This window comes from Schistocerca gregaria, chromosome 1, assembly GCF_023897955.1.
Source record: "Schistocerca gregaria isolate iqSchGreg1 chromosome 1, iqSchGreg1.2, whole genome shotgun sequence".
Taxonomy (NCBI): Eukaryota; Metazoa; Arthropoda; class Insecta; order Orthoptera; family Acrididae; genus Schistocerca; species Schistocerca gregaria.
Genome location: NC_064920.1, coordinates 860,326,426 through 860,342,668, shown reverse-complemented (window position 1 = coordinate 860,342,668; position 16,243 = coordinate 860,326,426). Strand labels below are relative to the sequence as shown.

General features: G+C 37.6%; 1 protein-coding gene across 3 annotated transcripts in view; it reads left to right on the top strand.

The window, feature by feature from the left end:
* The window catches only part of LOC126272879 (exportin-6-B), a 303,000-nt gene extending 287,368 nt beyond the window's left edge, over window positions 1-15,632 (top strand). For all 3 annotated transcript variants that reach the window (XM_049976134.1, XM_049976114.1, XM_049976125.1), the window contains exons 17-19: window positions 4,343-4,612; window positions 14,385-14,615; window positions 15,268-15,632. In XM_049976134.1, the coding sequence (XP_049832091.1) occupies window positions 4,343-4,612; window positions 14,385-14,615; window positions 15,268-15,369 (603 nt within the window). In that variant the 3' untranslated portion in view covers window positions 15,370-15,632. The remainder of the gene's footprint in view (window positions 1-4,342; window positions 4,613-14,384; window positions 14,616-15,267) is intronic.
* Window positions 15,633-16,243: the final 611 nt, after the last annotated feature.

The following is a 16,243-nucleotide window of genomic DNA, read 5'->3' as shown; positions in this document are numbered from 1 at the left end:
CAAGGAAAGCGTTTCTGAAGAAGAGAAATTTGTTAACATCGAGTATAGATTTAAGTGTCAGGAAGTCATTTCTGAAAGTATTTGTATGGAGTGTAGCCATGTATGGAAGTGAAACATGGACGATAAATAGTTTGGACAAGAAGAGAATAGAAGCTTTCAAAATGTGGTGCTACAAATGAATGTTGAAGATTCGATGGGTAGATCACATAACTAATGAGGAAGTATTGAGAAGGATTGGGGAAAAGAGAAGTTTGTGGCACAACTTGACCAGAAGAAGGGATTGTTTGGTAGGACATGTTCTGAGGCATCAAGGGATCACCATTTAGTTTTGGAGGGCAGCTTGGAGGTAAAAATCGTAGAGGGAGACCAAGAAATGAATACACTACGCCGATTCAGAAGGATGTAGGTTGCAGTAGGTACTGGGAGATGAAAACCTCGCACAGGATAGAATAGCATGGAGAGCTGCATCAAACCAGTCCCAGGACTGAAGACCACAACAACAACTCCTTTCTTCCCATTCCCTTCTTTGTCCCTTATTTTTTCCCTTTTTATCTTTGTTTTTACTTTTTTACCGTTTCTCTCTCTCTCTCTCTCTCTCTCTCTCTCTCTCTCTCTCTCTCTCTCTCTCTCTCTCCCTCTCTCCCTCCCCCCCTCTCTCTCTCTCTCTCTCTCTCTCTCTCTCTCTCTCTCTCTCTCTCTCTCTCTCTCTCTCTCTCTCTCTCTCACACACACACACACACACACACACACACAGTGGGCGGGAGTGGGGGAGGCGGGGCTGTGTAGTCCATCCTCAGCTGTCCTCCTCTTTAATTTTGATACCAACCCAGTTTTTGTTAATTAAACATGCTGCTTATTTTTCCAAATACTAACATTTGTCAGCAGTTGACTTAGGGTGAATACTAACCTCCTTTCATTGGTGACATATCAACCCAGTGGTTGTTAAATAAACCTACTGCTTGTTCCTTCAAATACACCATTTGTCAGCTGTTGACTTAAAATGAATACTAACTTTATTTCATTGGTGACACAGACACCAATGTCTATTTTCTTCACCCACATCAAAAGAACTCACTTTTACAGCATCTCTTAATGTAAGTATAAAAGCCTTAAAATAAGTTCAGATTGTCATAAGTATTCCACACTTACTGCATATTCTGAAAACCACTGTGAAGTACTTGGAGAAAGGGCACTTCCTACTTATTAGTGCTTCTTTACTTTCCGTTCTCATATGGTGTGTGGGAAGAATGGTTTCTTAAATGGCTGTGTGTCCACAGTAATTGGTGAAATCTTGTCTGCGGTGCCCTTATAAGATTGATACATAGATGGATTTAGAGTATTAACAGACTCCTTACTTAATGCTGGTTCTCAAAACTTTTTCAGAAGTCTTTTGCAGGGTTGTTGGGGTGTGTGTGTCTTCAAGCATGTCATTTCAAATTCTTCAGCCTCTCTGTGATGCTCTCTTATGAGTCAACGAATCTGAGGCAATACCATTTCCCTTCTTTGTATGCATTCAATATCTCCCAATGGTGCTCTTTGTTTTGGGTCCTACAACCTTCAGAAATATTTTAGGATAGGTTGCACATGTGGTTTGTTAGCAGTCTCCTCTCTAGATTTACTGAATTTTCCCAGTATGCAAAGAGTTTATTGCCAGCTGCTTAACCCCTGACTGAGACTGTATGGTCATCATTTTGTTTCCTTACATTTTTACTTCCTCGTAGTTGTAGGAGTTGAATGATTCCAATTGTAACTCATTAATACCACAGTCATAGTATACTAAATTTATTTATTGAATGAAGTCCATATTTTCAAATATGTGAACTTTTAAAAGTGAGTTGCAGACTTTGCATTACTTTGAAATCTTATCAGGACATAACTAAATATTTGTGCAGCTTCTTCAGAAAGTATTTCATTACAGATAACTGCATCAACTGGGAATTGTCTGATGGTACTGTTAAAATTGTGTGCCAGGTCATTAATACGGAACATGGAAAGTGTGGATCACATACTTCCAAGAGGGCATGTCTGAGGTTACTTCTACATTTGCCAGTGAATATCTTTCCAAGTTAACGTGCCACTTCGTCCCTACCAATAAGTTTATGCAGGAAAAGTACTTCATATAATCAGGCACACGTGATTATACACAGTGCCATTAAATTTATGTTTGAATGGGCAAAACAGGAAGCAGATGCATCATAAAAAGAATAATGGAGGGGTGGAAAAATGGTGACAAGTACTTCAGAAGTCTTCAATTTGTCAGGAAAGATGTGGATGAAGAAGAAGGAAAATTTTGCATTTAGGTAACACCAGCAACGTGTCCCAGCTTTGCACAAGTAAAACTAAGTATGTACAGCCGGATGACTTGTTCCACATAGTGTTAATAAATGATATACATGCAAATGTTCCTTACGAATCAGTCTTATCTGTTATTAAAAATGATATAAAAATCCTTACAGTAGATCCCAAGATTAGCCTTCACGTGCAGACAGAAAATTGCAGTGGAGGGCTTTAACTTATAATACGTATAGATATGTGTAGGTTTGGTCAAGTTTCGCTGTTCACATCGTCTGTTTACTTGAATGCATTTCATGCCAGATACCACCACTTCCGGCAAGTGTTAGCTCCCAATGAGATGCCATGAGATGTCACTCCCAACATTAAATAAATATGGAACAGATAGCAATATGTATATTACACACTCATCATTACTATAATTATAAATTATATATATAAACCTTACTCATGAATCAGTGTATCTATTGTTGAAAACCATATCAAAATTCCCAAAGTAGTTCCAGAGACTAGCTTTCATGTACAGATACAAAAATGAGGTAGGATATCTAAAATATAATAGTGTGTATAGATTGACAAACAATTTATCAGAGAACTTATTCTTTATTTCGCATTGTTTGTTTTTCAGCAAGTGACATCCACTACACTACATTTTTTATGCATATTTTGTTTAATGAGATTTCCTTCTGGCAAAATGTGGTCAGATTATTTTCTTTTTTTTTGCTTGGGTTGATATTTTTTATGCAACTATTTCCTTTTTGTTACTCTAGTGAGAAACTGTTGACTTCAAGGATCTATATTTGTCAAATTATTGATCATACCGACCTAATATGTTGATACAGTTGTTTGACATATATATTTGTGTGCAGATCACAGATGTTGAACTGTACTCCCACTATTTCATGGTGGCTGTTCACAGTGAAGCTGCCACCATTCCCCTACTGCTGCATCTGCTCAGGTGTGACCAAGTTCTTTTGTGTGCGCCCTGCCCTGTATTATCAGTAAGTGTTGGTGTGCTACCAAGTCAAATTATTTTCAGAAGTCAACAAATACTGCATCTACCTGACAGCCATGGTCCTTGGCTTTCAGGATGTCAATGAGAAATGTATAAGTCTGTTTTTGCTTGACCTGTTTTTGGTATAGGTGGCTGGTTGGTGTGGAGGATGCATTGTGTTCAAAGTATCTCATTATATTTGGACTGAGAATATGTGCTCAGAAGCTACAGCAAATTGATGTCAAAGACATTGGGTGGAAGTTTTGTAACTCACTTCTGCTGGCTTTCCTGTGGAGGAGTGTGACCAATGCTTTGTTCAACTTCTGGTCACTCTTTTTTTTTTTTTTTTTTTCAGTGATCTACAGTATTTTGTGATTAAAAGAGAGGCTAAGTTTGCAGCAAATTCTATATAGATTCTGAAGGGGATTCCCATAGGCCATAGAGATATTTTCAATTTTAATAAATTTAGCCATTTTTCAGTGCCAATCACTTACACTAATATCTATGTTACTCATCTTTACAGTGGTGTGAGAATTAAATTGGAGCAATACTTCTGGACTTACCTTTGCAAAACAGTATTTGAAAATCATAGTCAGCATTTCTGATTTTACTTTGTTACTCACAATTTCAGTTCCTGTCTCATCTGTGAGTACCAAGACACTAATTTTAGTACCGTTGACAAACTTGACATATGACCAGAATTTATTTAAGATTTTTAAAAGGGCATTTGGTAAAATTGTTCTTTTGTAGATATTATAGGCTATGCACATTTCATTCCGGGTTTTTTTTCTCATTTAATCCAGGTATTCTATTGCTTTCGTCCATTAGGGGCATACTGCACACACATTCATTATGAATACACCAATAGTTCACTTAATAAAATCAATTTCTCTTGCTGATATTCATATTGCTGTCTCACAAGATCCATTATACTTGTTTCATTAAAATAATTATATTAAATAAAAATTTAAATATCTGTAGGCCGTTTGTTAATGTTTGTTCTGACATAATTTGTTTTGCAGTTATATTTTTACTATTAAACAGGAATTTTTCCAGGTTGCAGAATCTCCCTCACCAGAAATAAAGCCTGCTTTGTTCGGACTGCTGCATGCTGTAATGATGCACAAATGGCAATATTTCTATAACACGCCTCTTCTTCAAGCACTTAATCAAAATGCTGGGTCAGAACATATTGACAACAGAGAACAATTGATTTCTATTCTTAGAGCATATGGGCAGTCATTGCTGCAACCAGATATTAATATTTTTGGCCAGAACCTGAAAAGTCTTGAGCAAATAAACGTCAAATGGAAACTTTACCATAGAGTGAGTACAATATTTTCTACAAAACATATATTTTATAAATAAATTAACAGTAAATCCCCACTCACAATGTAGAAGAGTCATTGAGAGAGAGAGAGAGAGAGAGAGAGAGAGAGAGAGAGAGAGAGAGAGAGAGTTAGTTGTAGTTGTTGCTGTAGTAGTAGTAGTAGTAGTAGTAGTAGCAGTAATAGTATTAGTCCTTGTCCTTTTTGTGTATTTGTTTGCTGCTAAAGGCTACTCTATGAGTAGAGATCTATCCTCGTATAGTTGTTTCCATGTATGTAAAGTGAAAAATTATATACTGGCATGAATTAGGTATATTTTAATACAAGCTGTTAGTTTGTTTTCAATAAATGATACACTCAGTAGATAACATCAGCAGAAGATCCTTTTTAGCTACCCTTTCGTGTGTGGTTTTTTTTTTTTTTTTTTTTTTTTTTTTAAGACCAAAAAGTGCAGTATTTGTGTATGCTTTTGGTCACAGCAACCTGCATTTATGGACTAGTAGTAAGTTGTGTAGCTTTCCACTCATTTCTGTAACTTTTTTGAAGACTGCTGCAAATTTATTTTAATAATTAATCTGTATTTAGGGAATACACTTCATCCTCATGCCATGTTTTCTTTTGCTGTCCTCGCAGACTCTGTAACATGTCAGAAGTGTGCATACATCAATGTAATTGTTACACCTGTCAGCTCATTAAATATGAGAATAATACTTTGTGGTGATTTTAACATTGATTTATCAAAAAACAGTAATGCTAAACTTGGTTTGTTAAACATGACCAAATCCTTTAATATGATCCCCACAATACACTCTCCAACAAGATCAACGGAGCATACTGATTCAATAATTGATCAAATCTTCATAACTGATACTTGTTACAAATTCACTGGCGAAGTACTGAGCATGGGATACAGTGACCATGATGCTCAGCTACTGAGTGTTAACATGGAAAATAGTAAAATCAGCCCCAAAAAAGTATTTCAAAGAAGAAACTTTTCAGATGGCAATATTAGGATTTTTAACTTCCTATTAGCTAAGGAAAATTGGGACAGTGTTTACATGCAAACAACTGTTGATAATATGTTCTTAAGCTTCCATAACACCTTCCTTCATTACTTTAATTCAGCATTTCCTTTTGAAACAAAAACTTCATGCAATCAAAATAGAAAGTCGTGGGTAACATAAGGAATCAAAATTTCTAGTGAGAGAAACAGATTTCTCCAATATTGCTCCAAAAAATACATAGTCACTGAAGAATTTTCTGACTATTGTAAGGCCTACAAAAAAAAACTTATCTTAGAGTGATTAGACAGGCAAAACTTTTATGGAATGACAATTTCATAAGAAACTCTTCAAACAAAATGAAAGCTATGTGGAAAGTTATTAAAAAAGAAACTTGTAGTTCAACACCTAAAAAGGAAAACATTTTTCTAACACTTAATGACTCTAAGGTCACAGATCCATACACAGTTGTAAACAAGTTCAATGAATATATCACTAGCAGAAGATCTCATTCAGGCAAACTGCAAGGTATCATTCTTCAATTCCACCAATACGTCAAACAGCACTAATGCTACAATGTTTGTTTATGAAACAAGCACTGATGAAATTATGAACATAATAAAATTGTTACGCAATAAAATCTTTAGTGGCTATGATGAAGTACCTGTCCTCATATTAAAGGTGTGTGCTCCCCATATAGTAAAGCCATTATCAACCATCTACAACCAATCGTTAAAAACTGGCATTTTTCCAGATGCTCTCAAAATAGCTAAAGTCTCACCATTACTACCTGATTTAGTATCCAATTATAGACCATTATCCATATTAAGCATCTTTTCGAAAATCCTGGAAAAACTTTTTTATGACTAGCTTATAAATTTCATAAAAAACCACGCACCAATCAGCATTCAACAACATGGTTTTAGTAAATCTTTATCCGCCCAGGCAGCAATTTTTGAACTGTTGGACCACATACTGAAATCAATTGACCAACATAATATAGCAGCAGGGATCTTCTTAGATCTCTCTAAAGTCTTTGATGTACTAGATCATAAAATACTGCTTGCTAAATTGGAAAAAAGAGGAATGAGAGGTGTGGCTCACAACTGGCTATGCTCTTACCTACAAAACCGCAGACAGAAGGTATCACTTCAATATGATATTAATGTACAGAATAAAATAAATAACACAGTTTTCCTCTTGGAGGAAAGAACAATAAGATATGGTGTTCCCCGGGGTTCTGTTCTAGGGCCATTACTTTTTCTCATTTACATAGATGATCTTGTTGAACGTATGAGCCCACAAAAAACTATCCTGTTTGCTGATGATACAGGCATAGTGTTGACTGGATCTAGCCCTGAATCCCTTCAGACAATATCTGATAACTCTATGAAAAAACTTTCTGAGTGGTTTATCAAAAATGGCCTAATTGTTAATAGTGGGAAAACTGTATGTATCAACTTTCATCTAATTCCCACATCTAGTCAAAAAACTATCCAAGTAAAGTTAAATGATGATAAAATTGAAAATGTAAATGCAACAAAATTTTTGGGTCTATGGATCCAACAAAATTTAAAACAGGACACACATATAAACAACTTATCAAAGAAATACTCATCATTGTGCTATGGACTAAGAATACTACAATCTACTACAAGTAAATCCACACTAATCCAAGCATACCATGCACAGTTCCACTCATTGCTCCGCTATGGAATCATCTTTTGGGGAAATTCAACTCACAGCACAAATATATTTAAACTACAAAAAAGAGCACTGAGGATAATCTGTGGCCTCAAAAAGCTGGAATCCTGTAAATGTCAATTTATAAAACTTAATGTTCTAAGAATCCCATCCCTATTCATTCAAGAAACAATCCTATTCACCAGGGAATACCTCTCAAGAACAGGCAAATTAATCCAAAACAATGATATACATGCTCATTATACCAGAGGGCAATCTAATATCCATCAAATTTTTTTCAAGGACATCATCATACCAAAAATATATAACTTATCTGGGTGTCATATTACACAATAAAATTCCAGAACAAATAAAAACTGCTCCAGATCCAATATTTAAAAATAAACTAAAGGCATTTCTGACAAAGCACTGTTTCTATTCAGTACAAGAATTCCTGGAAATGAAAAATTATAAAGTTCCTTTGTAAAATACTGTGGTTAGAGTAAAACATTCTGTAGACAAAATAATAACCTAATTTCTACTATACACAACTATGTTTCAGTTTCACTTCCCAAAATTTTTCAACTCGCTTTATGAATGTTCAAGTAGACATTCTATTAGTATTAAAACTTAATTGTCTGTGAAATCTCAATATTAATTTCATGTTTAATGTAGTTTTTAAATGACATTGTCCTTCTGTTGTGTTTCCAGTTGACATTTTCACTATTCTGTAATCTCAGTGATTATTTGTGTAAATTTAAAGTAGCACTACATTGCCTACATGTTCCTTAGTTCCCCATGTAAATTGTTTGTATTCTCTGTATGTGTAGTTACTGTATTCATCAATGAACAATTTTGTGTACATTTTTTTAAATGGCAGTCCATTGCCCCTTCCCCCCCCCCCCCCCTCTAAGCTTCATATTTGTTAAGAAAAATGACTTGTCCTATATCATGTGTACTTTGTACAATATGTGATCCACAGGATAAATAAATAAATAAATAAATACAAATACATTATTTAGAGAATCATTAAATGTTAAAATAAATTTACAGCAGTCTTTGAAAAAGTTTTATACAGACATATATACATACCATATATGAGGGGCAGTCAAACAAGAACAAGGCAAGTGGAGAAAAGTAAGTAAATTATTTATTATTTCAAGAGCAATTCCCAAAACTTATGGCCAATGCCTTATTGGAAAAATATTTCCGGTTGCCTGTGGAACCATGATTGTACCAAGGCACACACTTCTTTATCTGAATCAAACTGATGACCGTCACTGTCTTTCTTCAGGATTCCATAAATATTCATTTATTTGGGGAGAGATCGGAATGGTTGGAGGATGTGTGAGGACTTCCCAGTGAAACTTCTGCATTGGGGAGAGATCGGAATGGTTGGAAGATGTGTGAGGGCTTCCAAGTGAAACTTCTGAAGTGTGGTCAGAATAACACGTGGACAGTTCCAGATAAAATATTGTTTTGCACCACGATATATCATTCACATTTCTCACAATTGTTCATTTCAAAAATCAAACAGTGGAAAACCCAGGATGGAATGTAACAATCTTGTGAGAAGGAAAGTTGCTACTCAGCATATAGCAGAGTTGCTGAGTTGGAGACAGCTCATTTCCTCCTCCCCCACACTCTGTCCATCCCCCCCCCCCCCCCCCATGTCCATCTCAACCTGCCCCCCCAGACATGCTCATTGGCACGTGTCGCCCCATCAATAAACTTAAATAAAGCAGGCTGATATTACTCCCACAAGATTGCTGCCATGCAGGGCAGGCTACACGTTAGGCACTTAAAAATCATTTACTTGCCCCTGGCGTAAAGCCTACCATGCAGAGTAGGGTGATAAAAGCAGGCTGGTACACTGCAACACATCATACCAATTGGGGGCGTAAAAGCTGTTTCTTGTACATAACATGTAGGCTGCCTACTAAGCAGGTTGATGTGGCAGGCTGATAACTGTTCCCACACAACATGTCTATTGTACAGGGCAGCCGATACGCTGGTGGCTGGGATAAACATCTTGTGGCTGGTACCTCCACTCTGTTGGAGCTAGGTAGAAACTCCACAATGCTGATAATCAGGAGGCCTGCTCTTTCTGTGCCAAATTTTCTTGGGGTCACTCCAGAGGTTTTATCAGGTATCTCCCACAAGAGGTCATAGTTGAATATTTATGAATCATTTGAGTAACGACGATCATCCCACACTTTGCGCTGTTACAGAAGGTAACAGTTTCTGATTTCCTCTTCCCTATTCTTCACTCGCTTCTTCTTTATGATGCAGTGTGATGAGAATAATGGCATTCTACTTTATATGGTACACTGTTAAGATGAACTGTGGCTTACCAGTCTTTTCCAGCATGATGGTGGAATGTAAGTTTTTATTGGTCTTCATCATGCAATTGTGGATTTTTCAGTACATCTTGTTCATTGTAACCACTAATAGCATTTTCTCCTGATGAAGTTCCTTGCAAGCTTGAAAGGATGTGAAGTAGTTTTCTGTTGTCACATTCCTTCCTCGGTGTGGCGGACTGCCAGTGCCTGCTTATCTGGTTGGCATGCCTCCTTACCAAGGTTAACCTTCCTCCTTACCAAAGTATGGTAAGAGATTGCAAATCTACTGGTATGCTACACCTGCAACTATTTAAAAGTCGAGTCTGTGTTGATCTGATTTGTTTAGCATAAACTAGGTAAATTTGGACCTTGCTTTGCTTCAAAGTAAGTGTTCATAATAGTAATATTTCCACCAGGGCAGTAATGGCAGCTTTGCATGATCTTCTCATGAAAGCTAAGGAATCTGACAAGTACATGTAATCTTTTTTAATCCTGATAATATTAGGCGCCCAAGAACTCAAGTAATGGTAATCCAAGAAATTATGTTTAACAGAAAGAGCATCTCTAACTATGTGATACCAATCACTGCATCCAGTTTCTGCAATGATGCAATCGAATTGGTGTTTTTTAGTTCATCCTGAGCATTTGTAAAGAAGTTAGACTGATTCATCCACGTGGTCGCAGGAATATTCTCTGCTGCAGGACGTTCAAAGTAGGCCTTCTTCCGGATGACAGCATTTCAGCAACTTTCCATTTCATTCTGTCTTCAGCTGCCATCTTCGCTGCTGTGCCAGTTTATTCCTGAGATTAATGTGGAAAAAAAGAGATGGATAGGCATTTACACTCAGTAATTTCTCCTTAGTCTTGCTCTGTCTCCATTAGCAGCTGTCTTTGGCAAAGAGTCCCATCAGAATCCAATATGTCACTTTTTGATTAAGTATCCAAGATCTCCAGAATATGCAAAATATCTTCGTTTGTATGGCCACACAGACACAAAGTAATGGAAAAGACCTACCACATACAAAACACACTATCTACCTCAATAAATAAAATAGAAAGAAACATTCCACATAGGAAAAATATATTAAAAACGAAGATTCCATGACTTACCAAGTGGGAAAGCCCTGGTAGATAGGCACAATAAAAAAAATAATAAAAACACACAAACACAAAATTTCGAGCTTTCGCATCCCACGGTTGCTTCGTCAGGAAAGAGGGATGGAGAGGGAAAGATGAAAGGATGTGGGTTTTAAGGGAGAGGGTAAGGAGTCATTCCAATCCCGGGAGCGGAAAGACTTACCTTAGGGGGAAAAGCGGACAGGTATATAATCGCTCGCTTGCCCGCGCGCGCCCGCCCGCACGCCCACAGACACACACACACACACACACACACACACACACACACACACACATACGGACATATTTAAAGGCCTTTAAATCCTATCCTGTGCAAGCTTCATCATCTCTGCAACCTACATCATTCTGAATCTGTTTAGTGTATTCATCTCTTGGTCTCCCTCTACAATTTTTACCCTCTACGCTTCCCTCCGATACTAAATTGCTGATCCCTTGATGCCTCAGAACATGTCCTACCAACCGATCCCTTCTTCTAGTCAAGTTGTGCCACAAACTTCTCTTCTCCCCAATCCTATTCAATACCTCCTCATTAGTTACATGATCTACTCATCTAATCTTCAACATTCTTCTGTAGCACCACATTTCAAAAGCTTCTATTCTCTTCTTGTCCAAACACTGAACTCGCATTCGGGAGGATGACGGTTCAATCCCGTCTCCGGCCATCCTGATTTAGGTTTTCCGTGATTTCCCTAAATCGTTTCAGGCAAATGCCAGGATGGTTCCTTTGAAAGGGCACGGCCGATTTCCGTCCCAATCCTTCCCTAACCCGAGCTTGCGCTCCATCTCTAATGACCTCATTGTCGACGGGACGTTAAACACTAACCACCATCTTCTTGTCCAAACTAGTTATCGTCCATGTTTCACTTCCATACATGGCTATGCTCCATACAAATACTTTCAGAAACGACTTCCTGACACGTACATCTATACTCGATGTTAACAAATTTCTCTTCTTCAGAAACGCTTTCCTCACCATTGCCAGTCTACATTTTATATCCTCTCTACTTTGACCATCATCAGTTATTTTGCTCCCCAAATAGCAAAACTTCTTTACTACTTTACGTGTCTCATTTCCTAATCTAATTCCCTCAGCATCACCTGACTTAATTCGACTACATTCCATTATCCTCGTTTTGCTTTTGTTGATGTTCATCTTATATGCTCCTTTCAAGACACTATCATTTATATAAATAAGTGGACCCAGCACTTATCCCTGGGGCACTCCACATCTAACTGTGCCCCACTCTGACATCACATCATAGCTATTATCAATACAGTTAAGAATGACCTTTTGCTGTCTGTTCTTAAAGTAAGAGGTGAACCAGTTGTGAGCTACTCCCCGTATTCTATAATGGTCCATCTTCCGGAACAATATTTTGTGATCAACACATTCAAACGCTTTAGTTAAATAAAAAGGACGCCTAGCATTTGAAACCTTTTATTTAATCCATCCAATACCTCACTGAGAAAAGAGAATATAGCATTCTTAGTTGTTACACCACTTCTAAAACCAAACTGTACATTTGACAGCAAATTATGTGAAATGAAATGATGAATTACCCTTACATACATAGCCTTTCCAATAACTTTAGCAAACATTGATGACTGAAGTAGGTCTAAAATTGTCTACATTATCCCTTTCTGCCTTTTTATAAAGTGGCTTTACTACTGAGTACTTGAATTGTTCAGGAAACTGACCATTCTTAAAGCAAAAATTACTAATATGGCTAAGTACGGGGCTAAAATGTGCAGCACAGTACTTCAGTATTGTGCTGGATACTCCATCATATCTATGAGTCCTTGGTCTTCAGTGATTTAACCATCAACTCATTCTCCCCCTTGTCAGTACCACAGAAGTGAATTTTGGATGTCAGTCTCAGACAGCCATTTTTCAGGAAAGAATAATATGATTTCCTGTAGAAACTAAGTTATTATTTAATTTACCAGCTATGTTCAGAAACCGATTATTAGATTCTTCACAAATATCTGACTCATCAGTAACAGAAACATTTTTACTGCATCCTGACTTTATACCCTTGACCTTGTGCTGCTGACCAGACACTTCCATCATCACTGGCCATATAGTTTTAATTTTATCCTGTGAATGAGCTGTCCTACGACTTTCTGACAGTTACTATGAACTGTGACCTTTTGACAGGAAATTGTGAATCTAGTCACACAACCGAGCTGATACTCAATACACATACTGGTTGATTAGAAGGTGCTTGTGAGGAATGGTGTTAAAAGCCTTCTGAAAGTCTAAAAACATGGAATTAGTTTGATATCTCGTGTTGATGACACTCATTACTTCATGAGAAAAGGAGCTAGTTTCTTCTTCATCTGATGCGTTTTCTTCCATGGAAGACTTGTTCCTGCAAGTTCTAATGCTTTGCCTTGTCAGGACTGTTAAATATGCAACAGTTTACAGAGCTACAGATTTCAAGAACTTTTCCATTTCCTCATCAGGATTAATGAGAAATTCATGCTGATAACGAGCCTTAAATCCTTTTATGAGGCACTGACACATTGACTGAGCTAATACTGATGTGGTTTTTTTGGCAAAGATGGTTTTTGAGCAAAGACAATGTTTTTATTATTTCATCTTTTGACTGCAACATATCATTGGTTGTATGACCCAGACGTTGACCAAGGATTAGTTCAGTTCCTTCAGCTTAATAAGTGATTGCAGGTGCTTTCACTGATGAAGCACAAAGCCACTTTATGGAGATTTCACGTGTCATCCAAGATGTGAACTGTAATGATGGTATGTTAAATGTGCTCAAAACATCTCAGGCTTTTATTTTTATTTAGAGTTATGGCTGGAAGCGGGCAAGAATAAATTGTTGTTGCATCACAGTTGAACTCTTGATTATAACTTAAATGTTCATCAATTATCACTCAGTGTAAAATTTCAAGAAGTTGTGAAGAATATTGACCATTGGAAGGCCCTGCCTCTCCTCCTATTTTCATTTGGCTCATTCAGTACTGACATTCCCACTTTAATACTATCTCTCAGAGGTAATAAAGTCTTTGTTGCCATGTAAATCAATGTGAAATTTTGTGACTTGAGATTTAATCATTGTTACTGCTACATCATAGCAATTGCAGAAAAATATAGATGCTGACTGAATTATGCATGATCATCATTATGATTTTGCTCATTTCAACTGTTGTCAACCATTTTTTCATAGTCATTTTGTTGACTGCTTCACAATGTTAAGCATGACACATGTATTCAGGTTTCTGTCCAGCAACCATTCTTGATAATAAGAAAGACCAATGGTTAAGTTTATTTGCCCATATTCCTCGCGGTTATTGTTTTCAAGGCTTTAAGGTTGCAGGGGTAAATGTTATTACAGAGACCTGCAAACTATAATTAGATTCTTACACCACGTTATATCTGAATCCACATTGTATTGGACCTACGGTATATCAGGGTATAACTGAATAATTTTTGTTGTTTCATATTTTTAATTTGTATGTTACTTGTGTAATTTTAGTTAGATGATATGTATTTCATTAGTCAATTGAATGTGTTTTGCACTTGTGTTTCTGACATGAACACAGTTAGGTTGCACTAATGCCTGTTGTAAATGTCTTTCTGCAGAGTATCTTCCAGGAAGAGTTGCTGGGGCAGTTTTTGACAGTATTATTTCATTCACTTATACACAAATCTCATGCTTTGCTGGAAGAAGAAATTACAACAGCAATGTACAACATGGCATCTGTAAATTTTACTGCCTTTTACAGTGAATATCTCCCCAGGTTTCTGCAGTCTACTGAGGGTTTGGATAATGATCAAAAGGAGATTTTACAAAGAAATTTCAGGCAAGAAGTGGTAAGCATAGAATTATGAAAGTTCCATATTCTCCCTCTTTTCACCCTCCTACCCCTTCTTGTCTTTCTCCTCCTTGGGCTCTCAATTCATTTGTTCTCACCCTTCTAACACTCCTACCATTCACCTCGCTAAGCCCTCTCGTCACCCCCTACCCACACTCCTACCATTCACCTCGCTAAGCCCTCTCGTCACCCCCTCCTCCCCCTCCTCCTCCCCCCACTTCACTACCGCTCTCACCAACTTACAACCCCTACTGCCTCCCACCTTCCTATGCCCTCCCCCCCCCCCCCTACTCCCTCTCACCCATGCCAACTCTCATCCCCTGCCACCCCCCCCTCCCGCTCCGGCGCCACACCTCTCGCCCCACGTCCGCCCCTCCCCTCGTCACTGTATCCCACACAACCCCATCTCTGTATGCACCACACTCGCATTGCTGTATCTGCCACACACACACACACACACACACACACACACACACACACACACACACACACACACACACACCTCACCGCGACGCGCCATATCCCCTTAGCATACCCTATCCCTCCTTCCTCTGCATAACTGTTCATCATGTATAAGGAAAAATTTATTAGTCCCTATTAGGCTGCTGTTGTAAGAGCTATTCATGTTGTTGTATTTTATTTCCATGCAGGACCTTCCATCGTTTACCCAGAACGTGCAGAGATTGGTAAATGATCTACGATGTTATAGGCTGTGTAATAGCAGTCTTCCTGGGGGCAGTGTAAAACTCTGAACTTTATAGTGTACAGTCATATAAATGGCTTTAGCTTTGCAGTGTAAAGTGGACCAATATATGTAACTTTTTATATCCTTCATAAGGCTTTTGTGAATTTTTATATTGCTAATGATGATTAGGATGAAAGTCCTGAATCAAAAAGATTGTCTTATTACATATTTTGCTGTTATTGAACTTCTTATAGAAGAAGAATGGTGAAAATTTTCTTATTTTGTATAGTTGTGTATTGTTCACAGTTATAAAATAGAAATCTGAAAGAAGCAGTGAGTTTTAATTGTTACTCTGGCACTGTCCTCTGGTGCGTGTGTGTGTGTGTGTGTGTGTGTGTGTGTGTGTGTGTGTGTGTGTTTGTTTGTTTGTTTTATGGATTTCCTGAAGATAATGAAGGTTTTACAACCAATAAAAAGAGCTCTACAACAATTAATTCATTGCTGTTTGTATCTATTGGAAGTTGCTCTTGTAACTCCAAACGTAGTGGTGTTGGAGGTTCAGATCTTCATTATATTTTCAGGAGCTACTCTGATTTAACAACTTGAGACAGGTAAGTTGCCCGATAGTCATGTAAACAACTCGTTATGGTAAACAACGTGGACATGGATATAAGCCTCTGATACCCATGTAAATGGAAGCATAAAGGATGTGAGACATGGCATTGTGACACAAAAGCTTCTGACCTCTTGCAGCCCTGTATTGACTCATTGATTGTAATCTATGATTACTTTTAATGATTTCCTCTATATTGTCTCTCTTGAACCAAGGTTTGGACTCAGTTTCTCTTCCCTGCTCCACTCAGCAATACTATACAGTGTGTCTACAACAAGAAGAGGCATGTTGGCAACTGTCTGGACGACAATGTAAGAGTACCTGTGAA